Source organism: Helicoverpa armigera, chromosome 16 (assembly GCF_030705265.1).
Source record: "Helicoverpa armigera isolate CAAS_96S chromosome 16, ASM3070526v1, whole genome shotgun sequence".
Classification (NCBI taxonomy): Eukaryota; Metazoa; Arthropoda; class Insecta; order Lepidoptera; family Noctuidae; genus Helicoverpa; species Helicoverpa armigera.
In genome coordinates, this window is record NC_087135.1 from 4998323 (window position 1) to 5015721 (window position 17399).

A 17399-nucleotide genomic window follows, 5' to 3' on the forward strand; every position below is an offset into this window, starting at 1 on the left:
TCGGGAAGTCAGTTACAAATAAGCGTAACTTTGTTTCCCTATTTAATTGTAAGAGGCAACCCTACGCTCGCTATCGGCACGGTCGCGGTCACTGAACTGTGCGCTATCGCATTGAAATAACTTTCGAGCGCTGGAGTTTTTAGGGTTCATTTTCTAACGCAGCTATGAATTTGTAGGTAGTTTGGGAACTTGTAGGTGCTTATAACAGTAGGTATGGACTTTTTTGTATGGAGTGATTTATCTGTTACGTAGTAACTATTATATAATCTGTGGTTATATACCGTATTTTTAAATACCCTGATTCTTGCGCCTTTCCAGCCATCAAATTATGCATTATTCTAGCGCTAGTGTGAAGCCAGCTACCTCGCTGCAAATAATTTTCACCGCGGTTGAAATCTATACAACTCACACGCTTTATCCCTGTGTCTTTGTTATGGTAATTATTAAATTCTCATCAGTTTTTTTTCTTAGCCAGTCTGTCTGTTCCCGGGATGAAAGAAAGATTGCGGAGATGCTAGAAGGAAGGTAAGTCAAGTGCCTTCTTATTGGTAAAGTAACGTACGGGAGGCAGTTCCTTGTCAAATCAAAACCAATCTTGGACAGGTTGGTGCTTTTATTTTGCAAATATTGGCCGGGTTCCATAACGAGGGCTATCCGCATTTTGGCGCGGGTGCATTCTTAGGAGATTTGGGTTATGTCATCTCAGCTAGTCGTTTGGTTCTCCCCATTTCTTCTCCACCGATCCTTAGAGTGTTCTCTCGAATCGAGTCAGTATTTGTTTAGATTATCCCGCCACTTTTTTTGTGGACTACTCCATCAGCGTCAGACTTAGGCTATCTACTGGGTGAATGTTGGTCCACCTTTCTGGATGCATTCGGCTGATATATCCAGCATTCTCCATCCGATGAAATTATAAATTATAAGTACGTGACCAGTTCACAGTAGCTTGAAAGATGGTTAATGACGCTTAAGTATCTCCGTCTGATTTTCTTACTGTGCTAGTTTCCTCTATGCGCCCAACACTTACTACTAGGGCAACTATTAACGAATAATTAAGTGAAACAGTTTTTGTGGGTGAATGAATGAAGTTATGGCCTATGACAATTTTTTATTAGACAAGTATCGTGTACAATGTTTATATATAAAAATTGTGTTATTTTTGTAATTAATGTAATTGGTTTCAACCAGTTTCAAACGCACGGTTAAATAAATTAACATTATTGGCAGTATGTGTGTATTATTTTAATTCATCGTCGTCTCAACAAATCATAGAATACAGTATGTTATAAAGTTTTTATGAGTTTCTTGTGAAAGTGAAACATTGATTGGTAGTGGTAATTCATCAAGTAAATACCGAAAGAGTGTATTATCGTACTCAACGGATATGGGTTTTTTAAATTTTTTGTGTATTAGCTGTTTCCCGGGGTTTCCACTGCGTCATAATAGATAAAAAGTACATTGGGTCTTTTTCGATAAATAGATAAACTGTTATCTAACACTAGAATAATTTAACAGATTGGCTCGGTACTTTCTGAGCTTTGAATATTCATTGCGATAAACAAACTAATGGGTTTTTGCAGCTTAGAATGTTGAACAGATACTTTAAATATGTCTTCTTGTATTTTTTTAACTAGTCATATTCTAAAACTACAACATTATTCATACCGATGTGTCGACACAGGGTCAACTCGATAGGTATAGGTACTATGGGCTGTGGGTTGTTCGAAAGAGATACCGCGGCCCTGGTACATAAAAGGCCTACGACGGAACACGACGGTTTTTAGTCAGTAAGAGTCTGACACTCCCTCACCGCTGCTAACCTACAGCGGAGTCATTTGATGATTTTTGACGTTCGTTAAAAAAAAAATAGGTATGCTATTCTTTTTTCAGACGGAAACAGAAGATTAATAATATGGTAACGTGAATATGAAAATCATCAGAACATGTCTGGACTTTAAAACTAGAATTTGTAAGACATTTTTGCATGGTTACAGTCAATTACACCAAATTGCACCTACATTTTAAGGAAATAAATTATTTGATTTGACTGCATTAAAAAATAGATTGATTTGTAGAGTCCTTAATTGTCAGCAAATAGCAGTATTTTTGGTTGCGGTGACTATCCGTCAGTTGCATAAAGCTCCATTAAAGTTAAAACTTCATTAAATCTATTGCTGACACTGTTAATATTGTTGACAAAGAAAGAGTCAGCAATAGATTAAAAGAAGATTTAAAGTTAATGGAGCTTTGTGCAAGGTATACCATTTGTTTTAAGATAGCTTGCCTTTGCAATAGATTAATTATTAAAAATTGGGTTATAGAATCGATTGGTTACAATAAATAATAAATCTTTTTATTTTAGTCAAATATATTTTATTATTTACATTTAAATTATCATTTTATCACATAGAGAGTCCGTTAAAAGATGCTATTTATAGACGTTGGTTGATCCAGCTGATGTAAGAGGTAACTCGGGCGAAGGCAGCAGGTGCTCCGACTTGGCAACCACGGTCGGATCCAAACGAGGTCACACCGATCTGTTGAGAAGAAAAAAAAACATGAAATAGGTCATCAATCTTAATTCAATGTTGCTATAGCTTGCTCATTTATAAGTCTTTCTGAAATATATTTAAAACAACGTAGATTTATGAAAAAGTATGAGTTTATTTACCAAGATGCGTCTGTTGTTGCTGGTTACGACAAGAGGACCGCCGGAGTCACCCTGGCAAGTGCTTCTGCCGTTGGCGCCGCTGGTGCAGATGTTAGTAGACTGGATATATGAAGGGAAGGACTGCCAGCACACATTGTTCGTGATCACAGGCAAGTTGACGTGGTTCAAAGTTATGCTGACGCTACCACCTGAAATAAGACCAAAATATATAAAACTCTAGACTAACGTGAAGTAAGCGTTATAAAATATGGATATCATGTGATGTTGTGGTATAAAAATAGTACTGTAGATTTTGTCCCTTACCATCCCTGGTGCGACCGAATCCAGATGCAGTGGCAGTGGCGCCGGCGAACTGATTGTTGAGCTCATTGCCAGATGGCAGGGCAATGGGAGCGATGTTATCTGTAGATAAAATGTTGTTATAATATTTTTGACTCCTTTAAATTATTTTGATTTGGCTTAAAAAATATGTGGAATGATTTTATAACTTACTGGAAGTGCCGACGTTGGAAGGCAAGTTGATCATAGCGATGTCATTACGGATAAGTCTGGGGTACCAGCTACCGTGCATGACGACGCTATTGGTGTTCAGCCTGGTGCCTCCGAAGTACAAGTTGACTGAGCCGAGTATGACTGTCAAACTATTAGCTTGGTTTTCACCATCAAACCAGCAGTGAGCGGCAGTAAGCACCCTCCTTTGATTAAGCAAAGAACCACCGCAAACGCTCTGACCAAGGGGTAAATTAATGAGAAGACCGGCCTGCAAAAATATTTTGAAACAAGTAAGTAATTACCTACAAGAGGACTGTTTGATATGTCAAATTTTGATATACAAGAAGGGTGTATGACCTGGTATGGGAATTGTCCGAGGCTGGCAGAGGATCCGCCGACAATTCTGGATGGGTTGCGGGGAGCTTCCAACTCGGCTACGCGAATCTCTTCGGCCAGAGGAATACCAACTTTACGGTGGTATCCGTAGGCGGTGATGTCTTCAAGATCGACAACTGCCTCGTGGTTGATGTTCCTCGCGGACACCACCGCCACCAAAGCCAATAGAGTCACAGCCAAGAGTTTCATGGTTCCGATCAAAAAAAACTAATGCTTCTGTTCGTTTGGAGTCGATATTTATATGATTCGCGAATAAGATAACTTAGATAATGATTATGAACTGCCCTATTTATTATTTATCTTAATCTAGGTTAGATGATTATAATTTTTTTGACAGCTCCCGATCAAACACTGTTATTGTATTTTATTCTCAGTAACGTTCTCGTAGCAGGTGGTCAACTTCAAATTAAGCTTACATTATTAAAATTAGTACTTTCTTTATATTATTGGCACATCAGAATCTTTGCATAGTGTTTAGAATTTGGGAAAATTGGGAAACTTGATTTTTATTTCTAATCGGTAAGATTATTTTTCAATCTGATATCAAAAAGTAATGAGGATTTTTATTCGGATGAGGCTGATTTTTTAAATGTATTTTTTGTACCACAAGGCCCGGTACACGGACCACAAGGACTGGCCACGATATATAATTAAAGGTCTGATCTTAAGCATTTTAAATGAAAGAACATAACAAATGAAAGAGCCACTCTTTGGCTATTTGGCAAGTTAAGTGTTAAAGATATTTTACAAAAATTGGCATGATTTTTTTTGTAGCTATGATACATTTCAAAATCTATTGCTTCTGTTACCATTCATAATAGTTATTTACAAATAAAACCTATTTTCTTATTAGATTTAATTCCTAATGCCCCTTGTGAACTTATTTATCAAGTGTAGGTGTAGATAAAATCTAATATCTTTTGACCGGAATTCCCGTTCACAATGATAACTCATTATATTTGATTAATTACCTAGTATTTCCCAGATATTGATAATCAAAGCTTATCCTTTTGTATAGCATTTAATAAGGATTAATTTGACGAATGATTTGTATTTTTCAATACGGACCGGAAATAGAGTTTAATATCTAGTATAATGTACTCTGTGGTTAGGTACATTTATATCGTTTTTTTTTCTCACTTTTTTGGGGTTGTCTGCATTTCAGGTATCTATCATTATTATCCATGGAAGGAGGCATGTCAACGTGTCAGTGAGCGACGCTGTTTGCAGTCAGACATTTGAGAGCTTCATCCAGCCTTCGAAAATTTGCACCATCAGTGATGCCAATCACTGAAAAGCTTGAAGAGATAATTCTGGTTACCCTTTTGTAAATTGCAATAACGGAATAATCTAGGTAAGTGTACTATCTATCTCTATATCTACTTATAGACAATACCTATTTATTCGTTTTTGAAATTGTTAATTTGTAAATAGGTAGATATAATATTTTATGCTGTATGTAGGTTATTATGAAACTCCTTAAAAACAATAAGGTATACCTAGAAAATAACAAAGAATAAAGGAAAGTGGAAAGAAGAAAATGAGTGCCTAATTAAATCTTTAGTTTTCATTTTTTTTAAATTTCTTATGCTTATAAAGTCGGTTAATAAATAATTTACGGCTTAGTGTGTGAAATATGTGTTTTCTTCTTCCAGATCGCAGTGGCCTCTTCCGGATTCAATTGCGCTGTAGTTACTGGTTTGGTGCGTCGCATCTGCTGCCTGGATACCTAGATATAATAGAACTTAGAAAATCCTTCAAGAGTCTGAAATTAATAATGAATGTTTAAAAAATACATTTTGAAAATTCCAAATTGAAATTGTATAATTGATTTTTCTATACCCGATGCTATCATACTGGTCACATACGTCGATAGGCTAATATGCAACAAAGGCTTACTTGATTGGTTGACATTCTACGAAAATAAATTCTTCAGTAAATAGTTTAGAGGAGAAAGCATTTTTTTTTAATTTATATAAAAATGGATGGGTCAAAAAGCTCCGCAATCCCTTTTCTTCCCTCCTACAAGGTAGGCATGCAAAAACAAATGCTCAATATGCTTGATACTTATAACAATTAAAAAAAAATTGTGGTACTCCGGGAGTGCCGGCAGAAGTAACTTGTGTGGTAATGAAAACTTGAAGTTAACGTTGTGCAATATTGTGCATATTTTATTTATATATTTAATCTTTTACAGTCAGGCAACAATGGCCCATAAATACACATACCTTAAGAATTAACATACCTACATACATTATATACAAAACTATATATTTTATACCTATTTGAAATTGACAGGGAATATATTTTCACGAGTTGCATCTAACATCATCATCAGCCTTTTCAGTATCTCACGGGCACCTGATGATGATAAATAATCAATAGGTTGTGTGTTCGATCCCCACCAATTGTAATTATTTTTTAGAGCATTAATATGTTAAAGGATCAAATAAATGACGTTACACACTGTTAGCATATTTTTTTACGCTTTTTATTCAATTTCTCCAATTTTATTCAATGCAAAAAAAAAACACGTGATAAATAATTCAAAAGGTTTTCGCCCATTTTCGCACACGCATGAAGAGAGTCATCCAATGTGCACACACATTACAGCTTTCAAACAAAGAAAAGTTTACTTTCCTCAAACATTCATGGAAATGTTTTCATTACTTAAAAAAAGAAAAAAAAGAAAATGAGAACAAAATCCATCGCAGGACCGTTTTTTGAATTCGGAACATCCCACGGCTCGGACATCAGCTCACCAATGTTGTAAAGAAAGGCGTGCTGGGCTTATTAAATACCTTTTTAAAGACCTCTTTTATCGTATTTTTTTTAAGTCGAAAACACATGTACAACGACTCGGACGCGAGAAAATAGAAGAATGAAAACAGCCATCCAAGTGTGTTTTGTTCGTAAAAGTGTTGGTAAGGTAGCTTGCTAGGTAACCTGACCGTGTTATTTTTTACCCTTGGTGTATCATAATGTATACATATAAGAAATCAGTTATTCAACGTGGAGGATCAACTAACAAATATTATTTTGCTAATCCATCTTATTGAATTTAGGATAAATAATCAAAAAACTTTTTTGAATTAGTATTTAGTCATATTTTATTTTGATCGTTTTTAACAATTGAAGTCTTCAGTATACATCTTAGAGGCGTTGGTTGATCCAGCTGATGAAAGAGGTAACTCTGGCGAAAGCAGCAGGGGAACCAACTTGGCAACCGCGGGCAGATCCGAAGGAAGTCACACCGATCTGTTGTAAAGGAAAATTAAATTAGAGGTATTGATCATCATCCTCGACATAAAATTTTTGACAACTTTTAACAATCAGTCTATTTACCAAGATGCGTCTGTTGTTGCTGGTTACGACAAGAGGACCGCCGGAGTCACCCTGGCAAGTGCTTCTGCCGTTGGCGCCGCTGGTGCAGATGTTGGAAGACTGGATGATGCCGGGGAAGGACACAGTGCATACAGCGTTGGTGATCACGGGCAAGTTGACGTGTCTCAAGTTACCGTCAACGCTTCCACCTGAAATGATGTTGGTATTATCAAATCAAATCATTTATTTGCATAAAACATGGCAGGTATCAGATTGTTATATATAATACGTGTACAAAATGTTTTGCCGTGGCACACGCACAAAAATAAAATGAAAGAATAATATTTTAAGCATAATTTTTTAAATAATGATGAAAAACAACTTACCATCTCTGGCCAGACCGAAGCCAGATGCAACAGCGGTGGCACCGTTGAAGTTGTTGTTCAGCTCGTTACCAGAGGGCAGAGCAATAGGAGCGATGTTGCCTGTTGATACATTTTAGAATTCATTAAGAATTATATAATTCACAAAAAATAAGTTTTGACCATCTAGATAGAAAAACTGGCTGATTAAACATTACATTACAAATATCAACCGTTCAGATGACTCACCAGAAGTAGCAACGTTGGAAGGCAAGTTGATCATGGCGATGTCGTTGCGGATGAGGTTGGGGTTCCAGCTGCCGTGCATGACCACGCTAGCGGTGTTCAGTCTGGTGCCACCGCTGAACAGGCGCACTGATCCAAGGACAACTGTGAAACTCCTAGCCTGGTTGCGACCATCGAACCAGCAGTGAGCGGCGGTAAGAACCCTCCTGTTGTTAAGAAGAGAACCACCGCAGACACCCTGTCCGCTAGCGAAGGTAGCGAGAAGACCAGCCTGGAAATGATGGATTATTTAGTCTTTGAGCCTAAAGACTTTTATGGATCAACTGTCTTCAAAGTGACAACCCAAATTACCTGGTAAGGGAATGCACCGAGACTGGAAGTAGAGCCACCAACAATTCTGGATGGGTTGCGTTCAGCTTCCTCCTCAGCTGCACGGATCTTCTCGGCCAAAGGAATTCCAATCTTGGTGTGATAATCGTAGGCGGTAATGTCTTCGAGGTCGATCACATCCTCGAGGTCGATGTTCCTCGCGGAGACGATCGCGGCGAAAGCCAAAAGAGTCACAGCCAAGAGTTTCATGTTGTCGATTCAAACAAACGAATGCTGTTACTGCAGTGCATTGGTTATTTATATGGTTCGCTAATGGTTCGATAAAAAGATAAACCTGAGATTATTATTTAATGACTTGCTAATTTGATTTTTAATCTAAAGGATAAACAAAGTAATTATATTAGCCAAATCGGCACCTGCTTTTCAAGTCAAATATTTTTATTCGAAAATAGGGTGCGGTAGTGACTGGTCCTCTGGCTTAAATTACTTTATGCAATTTTTCAATACATATTCCATACACATAACAATACGGTGACTAGTCTTTGTATTTTCTTAATCTCGGCCTAATAAAAGGACTTTAATTGTGAGTGCTTGTTACATGTACCGGTAGCATACCATGGCAATCTTCCTCGTAACACTTATGTAGGGAAATTTAAACAAACTCGGAGAATTTTGTAGGTGTTTTATTAAATGCCATCATCGTCACAGCCTGAAAAAATCCGCTGCTTTACAAAAGTCTCCGCCTGCTGTACCAAGTATCCATAATTACAGCGCTGGGCATGTGTGTTGGTGAACCCAGCACCAATGGCATATTTTTTTAGCTTTGGAGATGCTACCACCCATTTTCGAGTAAGGCATTTACTATTCCACTTAGTGCTGTGTAACGCAGTCGATTGCCAGAGCGTCGTCCGTTCGTGCACCAAGGAAAAGTGAGGTTGGTAATTGGGGCATGTCGTAGTTGTTCTGTCAAATGAAATGCATTTGATTTAGGGAACCGACAGAAATCTATTCAAATCAAATCAAAATCAAATCAAATCAAAAGTCATTTATTCAAACTTGGCTGCAAAACAGCACTTTTCGAACGTCAAAAAAACATGTTTACAAAAGACAGTCCCCAAAACGCCCACCCTTCACCACTTCCTATGTGTTTTTGCTGGGAAGAAGAAGTGGCGCAACAAACTCCCCAGCAAAATATTTGCACGATCACCTATAGACGCTGTGCGTCTTTTCGTCATCCCTCAGTCACCAGGTGGTTTTTCACCAACAGTGATTCAGTGATAGGCAGACGTTTTGACTTTTTACCAATGATATATATTTGTGAGTGACAGCTATGACAACAAATACTGAAAACTAGAATAAAATATAGTATTTTGGGGATTCTCATCCAACAAACGTGATTTTCAACGCGCCAGACAGACTCGCACTTGACTTGATTTTTTCTTTACGACCAACAATCAGTTTCAGTTTATTTCTATTCGCCCTGCACCGCAGAGGACTACGATATTACCCACAGAGTACTATCATTTCTATTACGGAGTATCACTAATCCTAACCCATTAAAAAAGTTTTGCCATCATCCCGACTGCTATCACTACCATGGGTTGACAATTATGGTAATAAATTGGGCCTGATAGGTTCTAAAAATAATAAATTCACTGCACGAAGAAGAAAAGTTCGGAACCTAATTAATATGATTTCTCTATTAAATAAAGTAAGTAAGTATATCAGAAGAGTAGAAAAGATTTTCCATTTGATTGATTCGATGAGCATAGCGGGTTCGATTCCCGCATCTGAGTGTTTGAGTACAACTACAAGTGTAATTCGAAACACAAACTTTACGACCATGTCATAATGTCGACGACCTCGATGGCGCAATGGTCACCATGCCGGTCTGCCGAACCTGAAGTCCCGGGTTCGATTGTTAGTTTTAAGTGTCCATGCTTGATGGCCGTCTGGGTCTTATAACATGTATTTACCACGTAAATTTATAAATATGTATGTATGTAGCTGTATATAGTTTATCTATCAGTTGTGTTAGCACCCATAGTACAAGTTAATTAATAACCAACCATGGGCTAACCGACCGCGTGTAAAAAGGTGTCCACACATTATTTATTTTAACACACACACATTATTTTTTTATTAAGAGCTCGTGGCTAAGTCAAAGCCGCGCGGATCGATCGATCATAAGGTTAAGCAACGCTTGGCGCGGTCGGTCCGTGGATGGGTGACCATCTTGTCATAATGAGTTCTTCCGTGTTTCGGATGGCACGATAAACTGTAGGTCCCGGCTGCCATTTATACATCTTTGGTAGTCGTTACGGGTAGTCAGAAGCCAGAAAGTCTGACAACCAGTCTTACCAAGGGGTATCGGGTTGCCCAGGTAACTGGGTTGAGGAGGTCAGATAGGCAGTCGCTCCTTGTAAAAAACATTGGTACTCAGCTGCATCCGGTTAGACTGGAAGCCGACCCCAACATAGTTGGGAAAAGGCTAGGCAGATGATGACATTATTTATTTTTATTTATTTATTTATATAGTATCGTTATCGATCGTACATAGCACATTTTACTGATCGTAGTCGATCAGTAAAATTAGTATTCCGTATCATTTTTAAACAGTAGGTACAAGAAACTGAGTACGACGATTACATATTTATAATGATAATTCACTTTAAACTTGAGGTACTCAAAGACTCTTCATTGCAATTTGATTTATAGTCTTAAAATGGAATATTGATTTTAATTTACCTCCGTACTCATACGACAACAACGAGATTGTTTTTTAAAGCTTAGAGATTCATAACCCTCTATAGATCATTATTACTCTTAACATTTAATACCATATCACTGACCAATTAAGCCAAATCTAAGCGGAAATAATAAAAACAATGAAGGTATGAATAATGATAGTTGTTAGTAAAAAACGTAAATTATTTTAATTATTACTTTATTTTAAATTTATTTGAATAAATTAAATTTCATTTAGATTCTAGACTTCAGTTTGAGCTTCCGTAATGTTTCTTAAAGAAGATTGTTGATCCAGCTGATGAAAGAGGTAACTCTGGCGAAAGCAGCAGGGGAACCAACTTGGCAACCGCGGGCAGATCCGAAGGAAGTCACACCGATCTGTTGTAAAGAAAAATAAATTAATGACCATCATTCGCGGTTTGGTTCATTTCAAGTTCCTGTAAATTTGTAAAATAGTTTATTTACCAAGATGCGTCTGTTGTTGCTGGTTACGACAAGAGGACCGCCGGAGTCACCCTGGCAAGTGCTTCTGCCGTTGGCGCCGCTGGTGCAGATGTTGGAAGACTGGATGATGCCGGGGAAGGACACAGTGCATACAGCGTTGGTGATCACGGGCAAGTTGACGTGTCTCAAGTTACCGTCAACGCTTCCACCTGAAAGTAGCGCATTGCAATTACTACAAGTACTAAATTAAAAAAATTATAACTGCGGCAATAAAAAAATACAAATAAATTACCATCATTGGCCAGACCGAAACCAGATGCTACTGCGGTGGCACCGTTGAAGTTGTTGTTCAGCTCGTTACCAGAGGGCAGGGCAATAGGAGCGATGTTGCCTGTTGATCAATACATTTTAAATTTATTAAGAATTATATCATTCACAAAAAATAAGTTTTGACCATCTAGATAGGAAAACTGATTAAACATTACATTACAAATATCAACCGTTAAGATGACTCACCAGAAGTAGCAACGTTGGAAGGCAAGTTGATCATGGCGATGTCGTTGCGGATGAGGTTGGGGTTCCAGCTGCCGTGCATGACCACGCTAGCGGTGTTCAGTCTGGTGCCACCGCTGAACAGGCGCACTGAGCCGAGGACAACTGTGAAACTCCTAGCCTGGTTGCGACCGTCGAACCAGCAGTGAGCTGCAGTGAGTACTCTCCTTTGGTTCAACAAAGAACCACCGCAGACACCCTGTCCGCTAGCAAAAGTAGCGAGAAGACCAGCCTACAAAAGAAGGATTGTTAGTCTTTGAGTCTAAAGACGTGCTACATCAACTATATTAAAAGTGACCACCAAGATTACCTGGTAAGGGAATGCGCCAAGACTGGAAGTAGAGCCACCAACAATTCTGGATGGGTTGCGTTCAGCTTCCTCCTCAGCTGCACGGATCTTCTCGGCCAAAGGAATTCCAATCTTGGTATGATAATCGTAGGCGGTAATGTCTTCGAGGTCGATCACATCCTCGAGGTCGATGTTCCTCGCGGACACGACCGCCGCGAAAGCCAATAGAGTCACAGCCAAGAGTTTCATGTTGCCGATTCTAACCAACTAATGCTGTCACTGTTTTACTGTTGATATTTATATGTTTTGATAAAAAGATAAATCTGTGATTAGAATTTAGATGACTTGCGCATTTAATTTATAATCTGCTAGATTAATAAAGTAATTATGTTTATTTTTATTATTCAGTATAACCACATCTAATACCACATCTAATCTTTTTATTCTAACCTCGGGTGCGTTAGTGGGAGGACATCACGCTTAATTGAAATTATTAGCGATGACAATATAATACGAAACCATTTCAAGAATCTTTTATAGTCAATTGTTTTAAACGATTCCTTTATAAATTAATTTACTTCCTGATGTCGCTATGATACCTGTGACAGTGATAAAAATGCTTAGTCTGAACAAACTGCAGACTAAACACTGTCGGCCGACAGTTGGCCCGAGGATTGGAAAAAATGTGAATTAAATCAATGTTTTTGGTTGATTTGATACGGCTAAATACCTGACTAAAGATTGTTCAGAGTACAGATCGATTTTAAAAACGATTTATATCAATGGTGTCACCTAAATTGATTGATGCTGAGTTGATTTGGAAGTATTTACAAACTTAATATTTTTTTATAATTATTACAATATTCTCAAAAACGTAAAATTTTTGAGGATGTTGCAGTTTTATTTTCTATGCATTCAGTTTTGTACAGTCACAGCGCCTAGTAAGAAATATGTTATTTTGATTTCATATGAAGTTACTAGGACTTTGATTAAAGGGCAAAGCAAAGAGCGACACTTTTATTATGAGGTACCTACCTGACTGACCTAGACATAATTAACCTAAATCAATTCATGGATATTTTAATTTATAAAGCAAGCCAGAAGGCTCTTAAATAAACAGCGTGTATATGATGTCCACTGCTGAACGTAGGCCCTCCCCAACGAACACTAACCGTCCCGGTCATGGGCAGCCCTCATGGGTCCACTGCCCACCTCCTTTTTAACTTGGCTGAATTGATGACGAGGATGATGATGATGGTGATGAAGAGATGTCACTTCTTTTAGGGTGGTAGGAAAGTTTGGCCTTTATCCTCGACTGCTATATAAATATATACCTAGGTTCTATCAGGTCGATTTAAGAGGATTCGGATTCTCTAAGCTAGGATCTCAAATCAACAGGAGTAACTACCTAAGAGAAAAAAGAGATCAAAACACAAGAACAATAAATGTTCTGCTTGGCCATTTATAAATTTCTAATGTTGCTCCAGAAAGATTAAACAAGCGTTTTTAAGGGTTTAAAACAATTTGGTATGAGAATTTTCTTCAAACACCTATCAATTGCTTGTTTGGGAACAGGGCAGGAGTAAGAGGAAGAATTGCTTGTTTAACTTTTTAGGGTTCCGTACCCAAAGGGTAAAACGGCACCCTATTGTTTTCGCTCCTCTGTCCGTTTGTCCGTCCGTCTGTCACCAGGCTGTATCTGGTAATGGTACTTAACCCTTAGTGCGCGTGTCTGACTCGCACTTGGCCGGTTTTTAGTAATAACGCTATGTACTATTTCGTTGCATGTAGTACATCAAAGATGTGGAGGGGAGTGTAGAAGATGGAGTAGAGACCTAAATGAAGTAGGTGGATTACCAATCGAACATTAACCTTCCACTATTGTGATAAGGTTGAAAATCTATTAAAGGAATTATATAAATTCAGGCAGGTTGATGTGATGTCGTCTGTTCACCCTGTGTTCGATTTCTAAGTCTGAGTTGATTAAAGTGGAATAGTCCGTAAACGATATTTTTTTAAATGATACAATGTACCCGGAGTAAAAAAAATAACGTATGTGGTCACAATAATGTTTGGCTGTTTTCTGTCACTGTTTTGCAACGCTATCGGCCCTCTCAGTATGTAACAAAAAAAACTGTTAAGGGCTAGCACAATATTTCGCTTTACTTTTGGCAGTATTGCAGGTATTAATTACTTAGTTATATATTCACCGGATTATATGCTGATGTATGCTGTTGCATTTTCTAATTAAGGGTTTTGTTAGTCCTTTATCTAAATTCCATCCAAGAGAAGTCCATCAACAAATAATTATGCTGCAAAAAATACTAAAATATCTATGGCCATTTATTTTTATTACCACTCGCATAAATAGTTTTTTTGAAAAATGTTGAGAGGTGTAGAAAAAAAACCTTTTCGTTTTAATAATTATGTTAATTTTATTTTAGGTAAGTAAATATACATCACAGGTTTCAGTCAAGGTTTCGTTATGTTTCTTAAAGACGTTGGTTGATCCAGCTGATGAAAGAGGTAACTCTAGCGAAGGCAGCTGGAGCTCCGACTTGGCAACCACGGGCAGATCCGAAAGAGGTCACACCGATCTGCAGAGAAAAAACAAGTTGAAAAGAGTGTTTTTAACGAACATAAAGCTTTCTAATTTTTTTGATGTATTATTTATGAAGTATAACACTAATGGTTTATTTACCAAGATGCGTCTGTTGTTGCTGTTCACCACAAGAGGACCGCCGGAGTCACCCTGGCAAGTGCTTCTGCCGTTGGCACCGCTGGTGCAGATGTTGGATGCCTGGATGAGACCGGGGAAGGTCTGACTGCATACGGCGTTGGTGATCACGGGCAGGTTAACGTGTCTCAGATTGCCATCGACACTTCCACCGTCACGGGCAAGACCGAAGCCAGATGCAGTAGCAGTGAAACCGTTGAAGTTGTTGTTCAGCTCGTTTCCAGAGGGCAGGGCGATAGGAGCGATGTTACCTGTTGATTAATTAATGCATGGTTACACTATATTTTAAGTGAAAATGCGAATAGATTTGAGCTTATTACGTGTACTTTTTTGCTAGAAAACCAATAAGGCCAACATATGTCGCAATTTAAATTAGGTTTATTGAAAATTGGCTTTAGTAGCAAAATTGTTTAACATTACTCACCAGAAGTACCAACGTTGGAAGGCAAGTTGATCATGGCGATGTCGTTGCGGATGAGGTTAGGGTTCCAGCTGCCGTGCATGACCACGCTAGCGGTGTTCAGTCTGGTGCCACCGCTGAACAGGCGCACTGAGCCGAGGACAACTGTGAAACTCCTAGCCTGGTTGCGACCATCGAACCAGCAGTGAGCGGCGGTAAGAACCCTCCTGTTGTTAAGCAAAGAACCACCGCAGACACCCTGTCCGCTAGCGAAGGTAGCGAGAAGACCAGCCTGCAAAAGATGGATTATTTAGTCTTTGAGCCTAAAGACTTTTGCATCAACTTTCTTCAAAGTGACATCCAAAATTACCTGGTAAGGGAATGCACCGAGACTGGAAGTAGAGCCACCGACAATTCTGGATGGGTTGCGCTCAGCTTCCTCCTCAGCTGCACGGATCTTCTCGGCCAAAGGAATTCCAATCTTGGTGTGATAATCGTAGGCGGTGATGTCTTCGAGGTCGATCACATCCTCGAGGTCGATGTTCCTCGCGGAGACGACCGCGGCGAAAGCCAATAGAGTCACTGCCAAGAGTTTCATGTTGCCGATTCAAACAAACGAATGATGTTACTGTTTTGCTGTTGATATTTATATGTTTTGATAAAAAGATAATTCCATGATTATAAATGTTGTGACAATGTTCATTTATTTTTATCTATTGGATTACTTTAAGTCACAATACCTACATCCTTTATTTTAAAATTACTAAATTATTGAGTACTCATTTTGCATTGATCATGAAAGTTTAACGGTCCATTTATACAATTTTTGTATCAGCTCTTACTATGATGTATTTATTACCGTTTTCGAAATTATTTCTTTCCTCCAGTTTCTTATTTTTGCGTGTAAATATTTACAATTCGTAATAATTTCTTGATATAGTGATTGTATTGACCTATATTGTATGGCTCAAGAAAAACAAAAATAATTACCAGAGTGAAGTTGCAAAGTTGTAGTTAAATATCTTCTGGCCATTAAATTTTATCTATTTACGAGCAAAGTAAAATATCTTAATGCTTCGAAATTGCCGTAAATAGTTCATGTAGGTATTGATTTAAGCCGCATTGAATAAATAGTTCTTTTTCCAATAGTGTTTTTCAGACACCCATTTTAGTAACAGTCGTTTATTGAAACGCTATAATAAAATATATACATACGTTATACCAATAAATTGATTGTGGCGATGAGATGTTTATCTTCGACTGTTTTCCTATTTTTTTGTGATACCACTGTTTTCCTTAATTGAACGTTTATCTTGTGGTGAATATCGTTGTTATTTTCAGTTTTGATTAGTACTTTCCAAATAAACCAGTTTTTTGTTATTTCGATGATAATAATCTAGAAATCCGCAACAATTTGCTAATCAAAGTGGGATAGCCAATTAGCAGTAAAATGTAAATAATGTAAAAAGAAATAAGAATAAGAATATATTGTATATTTCGATTTTCCTGATAATCATACCCTGATTTCAATATTATTTCAATATAAGGACTATATAATACGTAGAATATATAAAATGGAATATATAAAAGAAGTATGTGTATAAGGAGATCAGATAGGTAGTCGTTCTTTGTAAAACACTGGTACTCAGCCGCATCCCAGTTAGACTAGAAGCCGCCCCAACATAGTTGGGAAAAAGGCACGGGAGACGATGAGATGATGATATACACTGGTATAAAAGTAGGCTCATTGTACAATCCTTATATTAACCTACTAGCTTCTGCCCGCGACTTCGTACGCGGATCCAGTCCCTTATGCCAGCGACCACGGGGTCAGCAAAATCAAAGATCTGAATCGTCTGATATTGAATTTTAAGGGCCCGTTGACTTGAAAACAACGGAATACGCATAACCATTAGAAACGTTCCATATATTTAATTTTTGTACCTCAACGGCAAAAGCACAGCAGACTAAACAAAATGTTGAGAACTGAAGCGCAATAGGCGTGACCATAGGGATAAAAGTAGTGATTCTAATTAGTCCGCATTTAAGTTGTGTGTGACAAAAATATTGCACGTATTTTTTTTTACGTAAGATGACTAATTCGTGGTGACTTAGTGGAAGTCGTGGTGGTTTAGTGGGTAGAGAACCAATCTCTCAAGTATGAGCGTGTGACTTTGATTCCAGGTCTGGCAAGTACCTGCCAATGTTCTACTTTTCTAAGTTCGTATGTACTTTCTATGTATATTTTGGATACCAATGACCGTTATTTGGAGAGGATGTTAAACTGTAGGTTCCGGCTGTCATTGAACATTCTTGGCAGTCGTTATGGGTAGTCAGAAGCCAGTAAGTCTTACCAAGGGGTGTTGGATTGAGCGGGTAACCGGGTTGTGGAGGTCAGATAGACAGTC

General features: G+C 38.0%; 4 protein-coding genes across 4 annotated transcripts; all 4 read right to left on the bottom strand.

Annotated features, from left to right (window-relative positions):
- Positions 1 to 2356: 2356 nt before the first annotated feature.
- On the bottom strand, positions 2357 to 3771 carry LOC126055377 (collagenase-like). Its single transcript, XM_049844290.2, has 5 exons — positions 3521 to 3771; positions 3164 to 3431; positions 2975 to 3073; positions 2672 to 2859; positions 2357 to 2537 (listed from the first exon to the last, which is right to left on the bottom strand). The coding sequence occupies exons 1-5, from the start codon at positions 3746 to 3748 to the stop codon at positions 2433 to 2435; spliced, it is 888 nt and encodes a 295-aa protein (XP_049700247.2). The 5' UTR covers positions 3749 to 3771; the 3' UTR covers positions 2357 to 2432.
- Positions 3772 to 6642: 2871 nt separating this feature from the next.
- On the bottom strand, positions 6643 to 8100 carry LOC110384490 (collagenase). Its single transcript, XM_021345876.3, has 5 exons — positions 7843 to 8100; positions 7495 to 7762; positions 7270 to 7368; positions 6905 to 7092; positions 6643 to 6817 (listed from the first exon to the last, which is right to left on the bottom strand). Exons 1-5 carry the CDS (start codon positions 8068 to 8070, stop codon positions 6713 to 6715), a joined length of 888 nt encoding a protein of 295 aa, XP_021201551.3. The 5' UTR covers positions 8071 to 8100; the 3' UTR covers positions 6643 to 6712.
- Positions 8101 to 10761: 2661 nt separating this feature from the next.
- LOC110384480 (collagenase) lies at positions 10762 to 12128 on the bottom strand. Its single transcript, XM_021345779.3, has 5 exons — positions 11876 to 12128; positions 11530 to 11797; positions 11306 to 11404; positions 11035 to 11222; positions 10762 to 10947 (listed from the first exon to the last, which is right to left on the bottom strand). Exons 1-5 carry the CDS (start codon positions 12101 to 12103, stop codon positions 10843 to 10845), a joined length of 888 nt encoding a protein of 295 aa, XP_021201454.3. The 5' UTR covers positions 12104 to 12128; the 3' UTR covers positions 10762 to 10842.
- Positions 12129 to 14263: 2135 nt separating this feature from the next.
- Positions 14264 to 15618, bottom strand: LOC135116553 (collagenase-like). Its single transcript, XM_021345780.3, has 4 exons — positions 15362 to 15618; positions 15016 to 15283; positions 14556 to 14842; positions 14264 to 14451 (listed from the first exon to the last, which is right to left on the bottom strand). Exons 1-4 carry the CDS (start codon positions 15587 to 15589, stop codon positions 14347 to 14349), a joined length of 888 nt encoding a protein of 295 aa, XP_021201455.1. The 5' UTR covers positions 15590 to 15618; the 3' UTR covers positions 14264 to 14346.
- Between the last annotated feature and the right edge of the window lie 1781 nt (positions 15619 to 17399).

Bases quoted from the DNA above. Each gene is read 5' to 3' on its own strand.
- LOC110384490 (XM_021345876.3), bottom strand. From the start codon at position 8,070: ATGAAACTCTTGGCTGTGACTCTTTTGGCTTTCGCCGCGATCGTCTCC. The intron at 7,093-7,269 runs GTAAGTTGTTTT...ACATCATTTCAG, and splicing joins CTTCGGTCTGGCCAGAGATG to GTGGAAGCGTTGACGGTAAC. The intron at 6,818-6,904 runs GTAAATAGACTG...CCTTTACAACAG, and splicing joins GCAACAACAGACGCATCTTG to ATCGGTGTGACTTCCTTCGG.
- LOC135116553 (XM_021345780.3), bottom strand. From the start codon at position 15,589: ATGAAACTCTTGGCAGTGACTCTATTGGCTTTCGCCGCGGTCGTCTCC. The intron at 15,284-15,361 runs GTAATTTTGGAT...CATCTTTTGCAG, and splicing joins TCGGTGCATTCCCTTACCAG to GCTGGTCTTCTCGCTACCTT. The intron at 14,452-14,555 runs GTAAATAAACCA...TTTTCTCTGCAG, and splicing joins GCAACAACAGACGCATCTTG to ATCGGTGTGACCTCTTTCGG.
- LOC126055377 (XM_049844290.2), bottom strand. From the start codon at position 3,748: ATGAAACTCTTGGCTGTGACTCTATTGGCTTTGGTGGCGGTGGTGTCC. The intron at 2,860-2,974 runs GTAAGGGACAAA...GTCTTATTTCAG, and splicing joins ATTCGGTCGCACCAGGGATG to GTGGTAGCGTCAGCATAACT. The intron at 2,538-2,671 runs GTAAATAAACTC...TCTTCTCAACAG, and splicing joins GCAACAACAGACGCATCTTG to ATCGGTGTGACCTCGTTTGG.
- LOC110384480 (XM_021345779.3), bottom strand. From the start codon at position 12,103: ATGAAACTCTTGGCTGTGACTCTATTGGCTTTCGCGGCGGTCGTGTCC. The intron at 11,798-11,875 runs GTAATCTTGGTG...CTTCTTTTGTAG, and splicing joins TTGGCGCATTCCCTTACCAG to GCTGGTCTTCTCGCTACTTT. The intron at 10,948-11,034 runs GTAAATAAACTA...TCTTTACAACAG, and splicing joins GCAACAACAGACGCATCTTG to ATCGGTGTGACTTCCTTCGG.